Source organism: Capricornis sumatraensis, chromosome 15 (genome assembly GCF_032405125.1).
Source record: "Capricornis sumatraensis isolate serow.1 chromosome 15, serow.2, whole genome shotgun sequence".
Classification (NCBI taxonomy): Eukaryota; Metazoa; Chordata; class Mammalia; order Artiodactyla; family Bovidae; genus Capricornis; species Capricornis sumatraensis.
This window is the reverse complement of record NC_091083.1, coordinates 23,673,981-23,691,171: the sequence shown is the minus strand read 5'-3', so window position 1 is coordinate 23,691,171 and position 17,191 is coordinate 23,673,981. Positions and strand designations below refer to the sequence as shown.

At 36.9% G+C, this 17,191-nt stretch overlaps 1 protein-coding gene across 1 annotated transcript in view; it reads right to left on the bottom strand.

Annotated features, from left to right (window-relative positions):
* MALRD1 (MAM and LDL receptor class A domain containing 1) overlaps window positions 1–17,191 on the bottom strand; it is a 590,849-nt gene that overhangs the window by 566,881 nt on the left and 6,777 nt on the right. Inside the window, exons 2-4 of the mRNA XM_068987706.1 lie at window positions 14,681–14,821; window positions 7,760–7,854; window positions 7,510–7,671 (exon numbers count right to left, since the gene is read on the bottom strand). Of these exons, the coding sequence (XP_068843807.1) occupies window positions 7,510–7,671; window positions 7,760–7,854; window positions 14,681–14,821 (398 nt within the window). The remainder of the gene's footprint in view (window positions 1–7,509; window positions 7,672–7,759; window positions 7,855–14,680; window positions 14,822–17,191) is intronic.

Below are 17,191 nucleotides of genomic sequence, written 5' to 3'. Positions count from 1 at the left end.
CAGTCGTGTCCGACTCTGTGCGACCCCATAGACGGCAGCCAACCAGGCTCCTCCGTCCCTGGGATTCTCCAGGCAAGAACACTGGAGTGGGTTGCCATTTCCTTCTCCAAAGCATGAAAGTGAAAAAAGAAAGTGAAGTCCATCAGTCGTGTCCAACTCTTCGTGACCCCATGAACTTCAGCCTACCAGGCTCCTCCGTCCATGGGATTTTCCAGGCAAGAGTACTGGAGTGGGGTGCCATCGCCTTCTCCACAGCCACATTTAAAGATAAAAGTGGAAATAAGTGTTGACTTATTACCAGTCTCTCTTCTCCTCCGTGCTCTCCCCACAAAACCATTCATCTTCAGGACTTTATCTGTCACCCAGGCTCATGAATACACGTTTACATCAGGAATGTCAGCCTCTTTCTCCTGAGCTCTCCTTCCCCATCTCTACCATCTGTTGAATATTTTCAGTCAGGTGACACGAAGACACTTCTAATTCAAGATGTTCTTTCCTCTCAACTTGGACCTCTGCCCTGATGCTCATCCTCTGAAAATGGTATCAGGAGACTGCCATCTGCAATGCTCAAAACCCCAAAATGATCCTTGGAATCACTTTCTCCCCCAGTCATGTCCAATCGATCAAGACCTATTAAACCCTCTTTCCTTTCCGTTGCTATTTCCACTCCTACATCTTCATACCTGATCTAATGAAATAGCTTTTATGTTATTTACTTGGTTCTGCCAGGCCTCAGTTGCAGCATGCAAATTCTTAGGTGCAAAATGTGGGATCTAGTTCACTTCCCAGGGATCGAACCACAGGCCCCCCGCATTGGAAGCATGGAATCTTAACCACTGCACCACCCAGGGAAGTCCTGAAGTAGCTTTTAAATTATCTTCTTACCTTCAAGCCTCTCCTCAGAGTTTGCAATATGTGTATTTATTTATTTGATTCAGTTAAATTATAGATTAACTTGGTATAACTGAAGAGAAGCTCATATGAAAATTGGCAGTCATTTAAGCCCACTGGCACTGCAAGAGCAAAGGTTTTCTTAGGAAAAAGAATTGCTTCTCTAATTGTAGGGAAATTACTTGTGGATCTACATAGCTAGGAAACAAAAGATCCACCAGGCACAGGGAGATAATCCAGTTAAAGGTATTTAAACAAAAAGTTTCCAGGGATTTTGGTTGGGATCCTGAAAAGGGGGATGGGTGGATTATCTACAGAATGTGGAAAATGAGTGAAGTTGTTCAGTCATGTCCAACTCTTTGCGACCCCCATGTACTGTAGCCTGCCAGGCTCCTCCATCCATGGGATTTTCCAGGCAAGAACACTGGGGTGGGTTACCATTTCTTTCTCCAAGGGACCTTCCCGACCCAGGGATCGAACCTGGGTCTCCCGCACTGCAGGCTGACTCTTTACTGTCTGAGCCACCCCAAAAAACTAAATAGACATTTCTCCAAAGAAGACATACGGATGGCTAACAAACACATGAAAAGATGCTCAACATCACTCATTATCAGAGAAATGCAAATCAAGACCACAATGAGGTATCATTTCACACCAGTCAGAATGGCTGCGATCCAAAAGTCTACAAGCAATAAATGCTGGAGAGGGTGTGGAGAAAAGGGAACCCTCTTGCACTGTTGGTGGGAATGCAAACTAGTACAGCCACTATGGAGAACAGTGTGGAGATTCCTTAAAAAATTGCAAATAGAACTGCCTTATGACCCAGCAATCCCACTGCTGGGCATATACACCGAGGAAACAAGAATGGAAAGAGACACGTGTACCCCAATGTTCATTGCAGCACTGTTTATAATAGCCAGGACATGGAAGCAACCCAGATGTCCATCAGTAGATGAATGGATAAGAAAGCAGTGGTACATATACACAATGGAGTATTACTCAGCCATTAAAAAGAATACATTTGAATCAGTTCTAATGAGATGCATGAAACTGGAGCTGATTATACAGAGTGAAGTAAGCCAGAAAGAAAAACACCAATACAGTATACTAACACATATATATGGAATTTAGAAAGATGGCAATGATGACCCTGTATGCAAGACAGCAAAAGAGACACAGATATGTGGAGCAAACTTTTGGACTCTGAGGGAGAGGGAGAGGGTGGGATGATTTGGGAGAATGGCATTGAAACATGTATACTATCATGTAAGAAATGAATCTCCACTCTATGTTTGATGCAGGATACAGGATGCTTGGGGCTGGTGCACGGGGATGATCCAGAGAGATGATATGGGGTGGGAAGCGGGAGGGGGGTTCATGTTTGGGAACGCATGTACACCCGTGGTAGATTCATGTCAATGTATGGCAAAACCAATACAGTATTGTAAAGTAAAATAAAGTATAAATAAAAATTAAAAAAAAAAAAAACAAACATGGAAACCCATGATAGTTTTTTAAAAACCAGGCCCTATAGTCAGAGGCTGTTTGTGATGTGGTCATTGCATTTCTAAGAGAAGTGATTAACATTCTTTGTTTTCTCCAAAATTTAGGCAAATAACCTTTTCCAAATACCCACCTCATTTTTTTCTGTTAGGTGAAGTAAAAAAAAAAAAAAAAAAAAAGATAGGGACTTCCCTGGCAGTCCAGTGGTTAGGACTCTGTGCTTCCACTACAGGGGACAAGGATTGGATTCCTGATCAAGCAACTAAGATCCTGAGCGCCTCAGGGGCACAGCCAAAATAAAGAAAAGAAAACAGCAGCAAAGCAGCAAAACAAAAGCAGATCACAGCGCGGATAATGAAGTTAGAAGTTTGACGCCATCACATAAGTCAGGTATAGCCTGCACTGATGCAATGGAAAACATGAGACAAATTTCTTTCGCCTCAAACATTTTTAGAGAAGATGGCTTCGGAAGGGAGGCTTTGTGCTTGAAATACTCGATTTAAATCGTCAATGAAACTTTTATGGCAGGTGAACAATGGATATAAACTCACTTGGATTATACTAGTAACGACATGAACAGAAACCTTTGCATTTATATCTTCTGTATGAGAAGTTTTCTAATTAGTTATGCACTCAATGGTCTTTTTCAAGAAAATATATAAAACACAAGAAGATGACAGTAGTCTTTTCATCGTCATGTGTTCACACAGTAAGTATTCTTGAATTAAAAGATAAAATGTCTCAAATTATGATTTTGAAAAGTTTGAGAGTAGCAGTAAGTTAATAATTTATATTCATCATTATTAACCACATCTTTTGTTTGTATTAATAAAGCCTATTGTTTCTGAATGGGAGAGTGATGAGAAGTCTCTGGCATTTCTAAGTGGAATATCAGAGAAATGACAAGTAGATAACAGCATATTAAAAATGCTTCAGTATCGTCTTAAAATTCAGGCACTGATTTCAAGAATCCAGACATTCAGTTGGAAAACCACAGTCAATGATATACTTAGTAACATAGTATTCATTCTTTCCTACCCATAAAACCAATAGGAGAAGTCCCTTCAAGAACCAGGAAAAAACAGGGATGAGGGGAGGTTTCATCTGAATTTGAGGCTAAATTTCTACTATATGTTTAGCCTGGTTTATTCTTTGCTTCTATGAATATTTTAAGACAATAGCAAAATTAATTGCTTTTGTCTGCAATTTTGAGAAATGTGGTCTCAGTTCATTAGCACCATACAATGCATAATAATGTTTCATCTAACACAGCATACAAAAATTTAATAAGTCACATCAGATCTGACCAAATCTAGAGGTTGGATTTTTTTTCTATATTTCATAAATTCTTACACAGCTTTACTAGATAAAAAAATATCGTGGCTCAGTGACTGACTGAGATCTGAAATCAAACTATCCTATGTTCTAATCTTGTATGGGATTTGGTATATTATTTCATTCTCTAAAGCTTACAATCCTCTGGACTTCCCTGGTGTTCCAGTGGCTAAGACTTCACCTTCCAATGCAGGGGGCCTGGGTTCAGTCCCTGGTTGGGGAACTAATATCCCATTTGCCTCAGGACCAAAAAACCAAAACATGAAACAGAAGCAGTATTGTAATAAATTCAATAAAGAATTTAAACATGGTCCACATCAAAACATCTTTAAAAAATAAAGCTTACAGTCCTCCTGTGAGCAATGGGGTAAATGATAGTTGAGAGGACTTCCATGAAGGGCCAATAAGAGAGTATACATGAAAGGCTAAAGGCAATTCTTTACATACAGTAAGCACTCGATCAGTACTAGGTGTTATTCTTTAAACACCTTCAGAAACTTTCTGAAACACTGCCATCTCTGTGGACTAAATGCATAAACACCATTCCTAGTTTATATAGCAGCAGTCTCTCAGAAATTAACATACACTTCAGGTTACCAAGGGATGGATCCAGTTAGTCCTTTATAGGTGAAGGCGACAAAGTCCCCACACAGGAACCAGATCCAGAGGCTTTCTCAGAAACCCATGCTAAGCCAGAGTCCAGCTGGGATGAAAATCTATGTAAGTATTTCTAAAGCAAGCATGAATGACTTTAAAACTATCAAGGCAGCATGCATGGGAAACTGCCGAGAAAAACAAACCAAAAAAAAAAAAAAAACCTAGAATAATTCTGGGAGAGTTATAAATTGATGAGGCAGCAGATAACTGTCTGGAGACGCTGATTCCAAAATGACCTCAAATACGCCTCTTTCTAAAGCTTTTCAGCAAAGAGCTACTACATAGTGGCAGGCAGTATTACAAGCACCGCACATCTCTGTGGCCCAGCTCAACAAAAGCAAATGAGTATCTGTTCACTTGCTGACAGGATAGAACTACAACATACCTGCTGTCTTAAAGATCAGTGTAGCCAGAGGATCCCATGAGAGTCGTACAGTTTCCTAATTTTTAGCAATGCCTTTAAGGTAGAGGCACTGTTTTTGTATCAGCAATGAAGGATTTTGAGAATCAAATTAATAAGCTCCATGGGCATCTGTTTTGGTGGAAGACACTGCTGCATTTTAAAGCACTCGGGTGAACAATCTCACTTCCTCTGCTACAGCTGAATTGCCCTGGAGATAATCTATTTGGGAATTTAAAGTTTTATAGTTATCTACTACACATATTTAATCATCAACCCCCGCAATATGCTATTTGGGAATGGACACCTGAGAAAAGCAAAGAATATATCCTAAAATGCTTAACTTACAAGTAGCAGGTTCCCGCTACTTGTATCCAACATCAAATCTCTTGCTGTGCTACTAATAAAGACCTTGACCAAAATATTTGTTGTTGTTGTTGTAGTTTTAGTTGCTAAGTCGTGTCTGACTCTTTTGTGATCTGTGGACTATAGCCCACCAGGTTCCTCTGTCCATGGGATTTTCTAGGCAAGAACACTGGAGTAGGTTGTCATTTCCTTCTCCAGGGGATCTCCCTGGACCCAGGGATCAAACCCACGGCTCCTGCATTGACAGGCAGACTCTGCACTAAAATAAGAAGGCACAATGCTTGAGAAAGATAGCTTAAGACTCTCTTTTTTTTAATCACCCACTCTGTTTCAAAGTCGGAAAAGATGTATAAATACTGATAAATTTTACACACAGACAAGAGTCTCATAGCAGTCCTTAAGGTTTAGACAAGCATGCAGACAGAGGGACTTCAGCAAGCTCTTCCTTCTTCATCTAGTCAGTGTCCCCTCAAAGGCACTCTTGACTCTCTTGTTGCTATTGTTACAGAAAAGAGACAGACATAGGGAAGTAAGAAAATAAAGTAGTAATACAAGAAATAAACTAGAAATTTATCCTTTGGTTAATGACACCTGAACATCCACAACAAATTGGATGCATTCTTGTTGTCTGGGGTTCTCACTCTGCAGAGCACTCCCCACCAAGGCAGGAACTCAAGATGTCTTGTCCCTGTGCCTGAGGAGTCCTTTATAGGAAGACTTACATGCCTGATGGCTTAAAATACCAACCCAACCTCATTCACTCACTCAGACACACACCCCAATAATACTGAATTTCAAAGCCTCAAATGACAGAATTAAGCTTCCAACTGTACAGTTCTCCTCAAGTCATCATCCAGGAGTCACCTAACTATCTACTAAATGATTTTTTTCTTTGGATCCCCATGGCTTTACAAAAGGCTGAAAATTCTGAACTTCAGTGGTTTTATGATAGATCAATTAATAATATGTGCCATTCTTATATCTTATCATTCAGTTTTAATAATAGAGATCTTATTCATTCTCCCATATTCCCTCTTAGCCACTCAAAATTGAATACAATTTACTCTCTGTATTAAGGCAAGTGCTAAATCCATCACATATCAGATGATTTTCTATTCCAGGTCAAAATTATAAAATTGTAATATTCTAAGAATAGATGATAAAGGAAACCTACCTGGGCTAAACTGAGTCACAAACCAGGTTTAAAAAGCATATTTGTTCAGAGTAAAATGTTTTAAGATCCCTTTTTTAACTGGAAAATTTTGCTTGGCTGCCCAAAATGTTAAAGTATGTGCTATTTTTCTAAGAACTCCTATAATAGTTATTAGATTATAATTTCTATCATACATAAGTTTTATTAGGCTGCATAAATAAATGTCTTTTATAGGCTTACATTGGCTTTAATTCTCAAAATTATTTTAGAAGATGAAGGCTGCATTGAATAATTTGAGTTTAACCATGAAATGAATATGACAATGATTCCACTTCAGCAGCATTTGGTATTAATATTGAAAACAATCTATGTTCTCATTACCCAAGACAATCCTATTCTCTCAAAAGCTTGAGAAAACTGTGAAACAGAAGCCATTTTCTTTTTTGATTGGAGGTTAATTGCTTTACAATGTTGTGTTGGTTTCTGCTACTTAGCACTGTGAATTAGCCAGAAGTATACATGTGTCCCCTCCCTCTTGAACCGCTCCTCCCACCCCTCTAGATTGTCACAGAGCACCAGGTTGAGGTCCCTGTGTTATACTGCACTTCTCCAAAGCCATCTCTTTTACAAATGATAACATATATGTTCCAATGCTACTCTCTTAATGCATCTCGCCCTCTCCTAAGCCCACTGTGTCTGCAGGTCTCTTCTCTATGTCTGCGTCTCCATTCCTCCTTACAAATAGGTTTATCAGTACCATTGTTCTCAACTCCATATATACGCATTAATACACAATATTTGTCTTTTTCTCACTTACCTCACTCTAGATTCACCCACCTCACTAGAAGTGAATCAAATTCTTAAGAATGCAAAATGAAATGAAAGAAGATTGGAGTGATGAGAGAAAAAGGAAAGTGGAGGGGATTCAAGAAATTAGGAAGAGTATTAGAAGGTCATTTTTTACTGTTATATCAATGTATGTCAGTATATAACAAATTTAGTTTTGATACCTAAATTTTAAACTTCTTAAAACTGTCTTTTAGGATGACTGGCCACCCCAGCTTCCTGGAACTATTTGGTTTCAACACGTGACAGTTCTGGCAAATTCCTTAGTCCTCAGACAACTGGGATGATTAATTACCTGGTGTTAAACATCTGTACTTTATCATTTTTCCTTCAAAGACAGAAAACATAACATACATACCTGAAACCTCTGGGGACTCTGAATTTTGATGACATTCCTCTCCCAACGATTCTGGAGCCCAGCAGTGTTTTGCCATAAATGCTGTATAGGGCCACCACAGGTCGTTTGAAAGCCAGCCATTAACTTGCCATTCATTTGGCTGGAGAAGTAATAAAATGTAATCTGTGAAAAATAATGAATGTTCACATGATTATAATAACGAAGTTCCCAAATATGGAAAGTAATTCAAATGCCATGTGCTTTCAAATACCTGACAAGCATGTTGGTTATTCGTTGGAAGAAAAACTCTGCTGCTTATGTTTGAGGAAGTAGAATCCAAGTTAGAGACCAATGAGAGGAAGTGAGCTGTTAGAAACAAGACCATCATTGGTAAACGTATTCAATACACCAGGCAATAATTCAGGTCCATATCCACATTAGGTCAATATATTTTTGTTTAAAAAATGAACTATTTAACTGCACCATTTATTTTTGCAAATGGTCTGGCTGATATTGTTACTTCAATATATTCCCCAGTAAAATAACTAATTTTGAGTGTACTCTATATAACACTATTATGGACTGTAATCCACAACCCAGTTTATCTCATATAACTTAAAAAGTTATAACTCAGCAAAGATGGTATCCAGGAAAAACATTATACTGGGACTGCCCACCCAAATAAGTAATTCAATGAAGAATTTAAAAGAAATCCTCTTTTGTAGTGCTTGTCTCCTGAAAGAATTGGGACAATTAGTTGCAGTTTTTCCCAGGATTACGTGGAAAACAATACTGAGTCCCAGTGCTGTCCTGTACACTGCAGTACAGATTATGCAAGTGGACTGTCACTATTTAGAAGCTTATAAAATAAATACAGAATATTCTCTGGGCTTTCATAAATTTTTGCAATGCTTGACAAGGTTATAGTGTATTATCTGGGAACCACTATTTCCTCCTACCCTATTTGGTAAACCCCCATTTGTCAAGAAGAATGGAAAAATGACATTGATGATGATTGTGAAGGTCTATCTATCCAGGTTATTTAGTGGTATTTTAACACTGCCTTGGAAATTAAATTTAACTGTCACATCACTGACAGACTTAATTAAGAAATCGACGAAACCTCTTATTCCCTACAGCTTTTCCAAAATTTACCCTAATTAAGCGGGAAAAAAGAACATTAATGATTACTTATAGATGTAGTCAAAGGCATAACTGAAATCCTTGAAATAACAGAAAATTGCTCTGAGAATGTACTACCTGGAATAATTTTATACACATAATTTAGATGAAGAGTTGGCATCACGGTGATACAAGTGGCCAATCGTTAGTTTGCTTTTGCTTCATATTCAGCAGGGAAAGCAAACGTTAAGCAAGTGAAAAATCAAATGAGCATAATGAGTCATATGGATATATTGTTTGAGGTGTAAATAAAATTGTTTGCAATACAAATGGTAACACTATTCAATGGGCCCATAATTACTGTTTATAAATATTCAGCTCCTAAAAAGCATTTGTGATACATACAGAAAAAGTTATTTTCATTTGTCAAGGAAATTACTTAAACATATTTAGTTTTCAAAGCTTGGTCTTAAAAATCAGATGGATACATTTTAGCCATTATGTAATAGAACACCATTTTCAATAAAATAATAAATTATATAAATATTTAAGTTAGGTGTGTTATAAATAAGAACTGTCAGTTAGTACATTTTATGACACTGAATTATTCTATATTGTGTCCAAAATTAAATGATAATCTTCAGGTTATCATAAAAAGTAAAGTTTAAATTCAGAAACAACTTAAGATCCTTTAGCATTTGTTCCAGTAACAAGCTTTCTTTTCATGGGGTAAAAAAGTGTCCAAAATACACCCAATATAGTAATACCTTTTTAACTTTTAATTCTAATTTAGTGATAATAACAAGTATTTTTTTAATACACAAGCAATTTTTAAAACATTTTTATTGGAATATAGTTGATTCACAATGTTGTGTTAGTTTCAGGTGTCCAAAGGCAAAGTAAATCAGTTATGCATATATCCACTCTTTTTGCATGCTCAGTTTTACATTGCTCCCTATCAGCATAGAATTTCTTTAATTCATAGCTGGAGATATTCCTTGGAGAATATCAAAGTATAGAAAGTTCTTTTGCTTTCCCTGGGGCTTTAGTTATCGAGTTTATGATTAAAAAAAGAAAGAAGCAGATCCCTGGCAGCAAAATATTTTCCACAAGCTCATTCCCTCATCTGATACCCTTTCTTGCCACTGGCTTTCACCATCAAGAAGGGACTTATGAAGCTGATTTTTTTTTAAAGGTTCTCAATGTCCTGTCCACACACCATTCTTAGTCCTTGAGGGAGACTAGTACTAAGTATCATATCACATATACACATATCATTGTCATCATCACATGTCATCTATTTATCTCTACCATATTTGTTTCAGTGTATTCATCATCACCAACTCGATGGACGTGAATTTGAGCAAGCTCTGGGAGTTGATGATGGACAGAGAAGCTGAGCATGCTGCAGTGCATGGGGTTGCAAAGAGTTGGACACAACTTAGCAACTGAACTGAACTGATTCATCTGATTCATAAATTGCCATTTTATGCACTCATCCATAAAAGGAACTGCATAGCATATCTTTAAAACATATTTAAACTAACCCTGTGATGAAGTTGCTAACTATTAAAATCATAAAATAGGGATTAATGACATTATAAAATAAGATGACATGATATCATTTATAATTTCAAATGTTTACATTAAAGGGGTTTTTCTTCCTAGTTGCTGGGTAAGTATAGGAGTAAAACTCCAATGTAAATTTAAGATTGATGACAAAAAAGTATATAAAATATGAAAGCAATAAAAACCATGAATCAAGTTTTTGAGGGCTAAATTCAATAATTTTGGCAGTGAATTCCACCAACCTTGATCCTCAGAAAAGATAAGGTAGAATTTTCAGTCTCACTTTCTTCAATGACTGATAGGCAGTCTTGCCTTTTCTCCATTTTCCAACTTCTAAGTGATTAATAGTAATGAATACAAGCAGAATAAATATAAATCCTATTGCTCCTGCATAGAAACCAATGCATTTAAAGGAACTAAAAAACCTGAGTATTTTAACAGTGAGATACTATCCAAAAAAATTCAGGCTGCAGGAATGGATCATTGTGACAAGCTCCAAGGCATGAGGCAAAGGTTAGAATATTAAAACTTTGGAAAAGAAAAAGTAGGTTCATCTGTGACAGAAAAATGGCTCAGTTCAGATAACAGAGGTAAAATAGCAGTCTTGCATACAAACTTCTTCAAGATGATAATTTCTATTTATTAAATTCCATTTCTATTGAATCAAGTTTTGGCTCATTCCTGTTCATTAAATTCACAAGTCAACATAGCCACATAATATTTGCTAAAACTGTGTCAAAGGATACTCTCAAACAGTAATCCCTTATAGTTGCTAGCAGTGTGTAAATAAATGCTGCCATATCAATTTAAGTCTGCTTCAGTGGTAAAAGGCTAGGTGAATCACTTTAGGAAATCATAAAACATACAAAAATATGAGGATGATATTAACAAAATTGCCAGTGTAAAGATCTCTGAAAATTTTTTCCTCTATAAAAGCAGTGAAAATACTGGCAAAATGACCATAATAAAATTCAGAGAACTGGAGAATTTTTATTCAATAGATAACTGAATCTCAGTTTTTAAAAAAATGAATTTCAATAAATTTTAGGCTTTTAAAAAAAAAAAATTTGCCCTATTCCCATTGCCCACTCTCAAGCCCCATAGCAATTATAAAAAATGGCAGCCTATGTTCCTGGTGCAGTATGGCAACCATAGGAATGAGCAGAATGAAGCTAAAACTCTTTCAAGCCTCATTACCAAATAATTATCATTATTTGACCTCACTGATGTTTCCTGATGGCAAAGGAAATGGCAATCCACTCCAGTATTCTTGCCTGGAGAATCCCATGGACAGAGGAGCCTGGCGGGCTATACAGCTCATGGGCTAGCAAAGAGTTGGACGTGACAGAGCATGCACGTTTCCTGAAAGCCATCACTTATAAGGCTGTCTAAAATTGCCCAGTGCAAATAGACTCCTCATGGTAGGCATGTGTTGAAAACAACTGGCAAGTATTTTAACTTTATAGTTGCCTGGAACAGGATATAACATCTGGGGCCAACAACAGACTGACTGAAACTGCCCAACAATCCCTAACGATCAAAGAAATGCTCTAGAAATGGGCCCTGCAGGCGTGTCTGTGGAGAACAGCAAAGGGGTTTCAGCTCTAGGCTACAATCATACTTTCCTAGGACAAAATGAAAAGACTGGATGCTGTTTAATAGTGTGTTTCATAATGCAGTATATGGACTTTAGACCCAGCTTAACAATTGGTTAAAATCACAAAAGTTCTCATAATTCCATTTAAACCTAATTTTAAATATTCAAATAAGGAAAATAATCTGTGGTATAAAAGGAAATATTAACTTTTCATAACTTTTTTATCTTTGATAAACCTATACAGTTTAAGTTTACAGATAATCATACATTTTAAAAACCTCATGTATCACCTTTACTATTAGTTGAACTCTAGAATTATTCTATACTTATATATTTATAAGAATTAAAAGAAAAACTCATTTATGAGTTATAAGAAAAAGTTTTATACTCTTACAAGAAAAATTGTTATAGTCCATCCTTTTAAAAAAGTGTTACTGTAACTGCAAAGATGTATTTGAATTTTTGTAATAATATTATCAAATTGCAATGTTATATACTTTTAAAAATCAGTACTATATCTTAATCACTCTGCTTCAAGCTTTAGTAGACATCAAACATCAGCACAGTGATGCTTTTAATGTTCTAAAAGATTTTCAAAATTAGCTCAGAAAACTTCTCAAGGCATTGATTACATGATGAAACTTAATCTGGAGCACTGGCAAATTATTTCAAGTGTAAGTTAATCAAAAATTTTATTAAAACTCACGAAATAAGAATTTTTGAATTAAGACAAGATTTCAGCATAGCTATTTTTCCATAAACATTTTCAACACTTTATATCTGAAGGCAAAACATTTGCTTATTTAAAATTATCTCTAGGGGAAAACTCATATTTTAACATTTAATTGTAGTTATGAGACACATCACTATTATTAAAATCACTAGCTTTTCATTACTATGCTAATCAAAATTTTGCCTCCTTTTCCCTTTTTGGCTTATATTATTATTTCCATTTTACGGATGAGGAAACTGAAACAACATAGTCAGCAGGTTAGCAGGGCCAAGGTTCAAACCCAATGAGTCTGACTCCAAAGATCTGGAGTCAAACCAAGTGATACAGATAAAAGAGTGTCTGCCTGTACAACATCTCAATGTTGATATAAATGATCCCACTTTATCTCTTAACTAGGCTATCAAGAAATTAGCATGGCAAAATGAGAAAATAGACAGAAGGAAAGAAAGAGGGATGAAAAGGAGGAGAACAGAAAAGAGGTGGAGATTCTGATATTGTCTAACTTCCAGATGAAGAGGCAAGCAAGAATAGAGTAAGAGCTACATATGACATAAAATCAAAGTATCAAGTCTTCTGCCCACGATGGAGACTACAGTAAGTAAAAGTATACTGTGAAAAATCTTGTAAAGTACAAGGAAGAAACGGCGGGGAGGTTCTAAAAGGGAAATGGTATTACACTGGCTAAAATCTGGGAACCAGATTCAGTGGCACCATCTAGTTCAACTGAATTCACAATAAAACTTTTACGTATTGCCGTGGATCACTGGTCCTGTTTGTGAAGCTGGTCTTTTTTTTGGGGGGAGGGGGCAGGGGTGGGTGGTGGAAAAGTTGGCTTTTTCTTAACAATGGTTAAAAATTCTTTTTTAAAACTTAGTCATCAAAGTCAAGGAAGATGAACATTTTACTTACATAAGAGTTAAAATTAGGAAAACCAAAATTTTTCAGGAATGTATTAAATATCAACTTTGCATCAGATAGTTTATGACAAGTTCTACTCAAAATATCTTATTTAGCTCTTAAATCTGATCCAAGATAGATTTTACAATTGAGTAAACCAAGTTTTAATGAAGTAAATTGCTCAAGATTATATACTTAATAAGTGTCAGCGCTGGGATTCCAACCACATGTATACTATTTATGTAAACATTTCCAAACAATTAATATGCGATTGCTCTAAATTATCTCTAAGTAGGTAATTCTCTGGGGGTCCAGTGGTTGAGACTTGGGCATTCACTGCCATGGAACCAGGTTCGATCCCTGGTTGAGGAACTAAGATCCCACAAGTTGCATGGTACAGCCAAAAAGAAAAAGTTATCTTTAGGGAAACATTCATATATAACATTTAATTGTATTTATTTGAGAGAAATACAAACTTTAAAAAATCACCAGCCTTCAATTACTTATGCCAGGCAAAAGATCACCTCTTTTCATATCACGTATAAGGCCATCGGATGAAAGCAGGCACAGGGTCAATTTCTGTTCACTAAAATATCTGAATTGCCTGGTATAAAATGGTGAATGAATGAAGTTCATTAGCTAACAAATAAAACAAATAAATATCTGGGTCCAGAGCCAACTCAAAGGCCAGTGGTCAACCCATCAGTGCTTTCTAGGCAGCCAAAGAAAATGAGCATTACTACAATCAGTTGAGCCAAAAGCAAAGATATTTGACAAATTAATTTATGTAGGATTGCTACATTTAAATTTCACAGTTTTCAGAGAGAGTCAAAATAGCTATAAAATCCCAATTATCTAGATAGTCCTTGGGGATCTCAGGAACCCAATTATAAGTATCTAATACAACATTTTAGATTCTGAGTGGCTCAGTGGTAAAGAATCCACCTGCAGTGCAGGAGACAAGGGTTTGATCCCTGGGTCAGGAAGACCCCCTGCAGAAGGAAATGGCAACCCACTCTGGTATTCTTGCCCGGAGAATCCCATGGATAAAGGAGCTTGATAGGCTACAGCCCATGAGGTTGCAAAGAGTCAGACATGACTTAGCAACCAGATAACAACAACAATATGACACCTTAGAATCACAAATATCTTGAATATGGTTAAAGAAGATATCAAATTAGACATTATAATCACAATGTCTAAACATCAGCCAAGATTTTACTGTCCTAACCAATCACTTGACAAAAATGAATAATAAAGTTCAAAGCACTTACCAGACGTATCACCATTGTGATCATAAAATGGAGGTGACTGGCCGATCAGCCCATTCCTCTTTGTCCAGCCATGTTGCAGACTCTGATCTCGTATCATACTACAGAGCCCATCCTCAAAATCACATGTTTCATAATCCGAGCCTAGTGAGAGAGAAAAGAAATTAGCTTCCAAAACCCTATGTGTCTACTTAAGAAATAATACAATACATGAAAAAAAGAAAGCTTAGGAACAAATGAGAAATAGAGATTAACAGCTGGATAGTTTTTCACAATTTCAGTCTACTTTATCAATGCAAAGGTTTTCTGCACATGACATGCAAATAAATCCCCACATGTAAAAACCAGTGTGGTCATACAGACAGAATGCCACACATGCGGTCATGAGACTGAGGACCTAGGCCTGATTTTGTCTCTTACTGAGGGCCTAGCTAAACCACTTAACCACACCAAGCCCTTTTTTTCACCTGTGAAACTAAAATACTGACATCCTGTCCTTTCTCCCTTGACTGATTTCTATGAAGATCTAATGATACAATGTATTTTAATCACCCACAAAAAGGGTATTTTCTGGCTTTTTTTAAAATTCCATTTTCTCTGGGTACAAGTGATCCAACAGGCTTGGGAGAAAGGAAAGGATTTGGACACCTGATTGCTGTGATAATCATCCAGAGTGGGCTTTATTCCATTATCCAACATCCACAAATGTCACTCTCTAAAAAATAGATTAATTCAACCACAAATATACCATCCCTGGGTTGCAGCCCTTAGTGAAGGTGATTTTCCTTTGACAAGTTTGTTCTTGTCCTGACTGGTTACATTAGCCACAGTGCTTATTCTGACTAATAGATAAGACAGTGCTTGACAACCCAGTCACAAAAACTTCATTTTTATTTAATCATATTTTGGTCAAAATATTACTTAGTAATACATCTGGTGCATGTTCTTGCAATCATCCATGTGAGTACTAAGAGCCAATTTAAAAATGACATTTTTAAACAACATTAGCTAAACCTGCTTTACCCACAATGGTCTGTTTTATTAATTTTAGTCCTAGATTCCTTATTGAAAGATTTTACAAAGCAGCTGTATTCTGTAATATTAATATGAATATTCTAGGTAAAATTTACTGAGGAAGGTCAGTGATAGGCTTTCTACTTCCAGTAGTTTACTCAGAGACATTACTTTGCCAACAAAGGTCCATCTAATCAAGGCTATGGTTTTTCCAGTGGTCATGTATGGATGCAAGAGTTGGACTGTGAAGAAAGCTGAGCACCGAAGAATTGATGCTTTTGAACTGTGGTGTTGGAGAAGACTCTTGAGAGTCCCTTGGACTGCAAGGAGATTCAACCAGTCCATTCTAAAGAAGATCAGTCCTGGGTGTTCTTTGGAAGGAATGATGCTGAGGCTGAAACTCCAGTACTTTGGCCACCTCATGTGAAGAGTTGACTCATTGGAAAAGACCCTGATGCTGGGAGGGATTGGGGGCAGGAGGAAAAGGGGACGATGGAGGATGAGATGGCTGGATGGCATCACTGACTCGATGGACGTGAGTCTAAGTGAACTCCAGGAGTTGGTGATGGACAGGGAGGCCTGGCGTGCTGCGATTCATGGGGTCGCAAAGAGTTGGACATGACTGAGCGACTGAACTGAACTGAACTGAGCTGTTTACAACAACCTTACAAAGCAGGCAGCAAGTGAATGCTGGGGCCAAAAGTAGAACCCAGGTCTTTTTTGACTTCAAAACCTGAATTCTTAAGGTCTCAATGTTAATCCACTAACCCATTTTTACCAAATACCTAGATTTAAAGGTCAGTAGGTCAGAGTTTCTACTCAACCTGAGGAAACCAATATTTCCAGGTAGAAGCAATGTCCTTCTACCTAAAAACTAAGAAACTTGATTATTCTATGAATCATACTATAAGGCCTTTAAAATATTTAGAATTGCTGGAAAGTGAAAGTGAAGTTGTGCCCAACTCTTTGTGACCTCATGGATAGTAGCCTGCACCAAGCTCCTCCATCCATGGGATTTTCACAGCAAGAGTACTGGAGTGGGTTGCCATTTCCTTCTCCAGGGAATCTTCCCAACCCAGGGATTGAACCCAGGTCTCTCACATTATAGACAGACCCTTTACCATCTAAGCCACCAGGGAAGTCAGAATTGCTGGAATACCTGACTTATTACCTCATGGACTCCTACTGATCCAAGAATCTAGTTGAACAGAAAATGAAGTAAATTATATGCTATTTGTATATAAATGTGTCTGTGTCATTCAAATAGCTATGCAATAGCCTACATAAATATGTATCTGTTTAAGTCTCTTTCAGCTCCCAACAATGTTTCCAATGATCTATTTCTGATTACAAAATATTCACAAAAGTATTTTTATCACTGTATTTCAACAATTATGTGTATGAAATATACTCACGTTTTCACATAGGTGTCAGTTTTTAAATACCAAGAAATTACCTTGTGTTAAAATTAGTTAGTTGATGTTTGTTTTCAATGTTTTT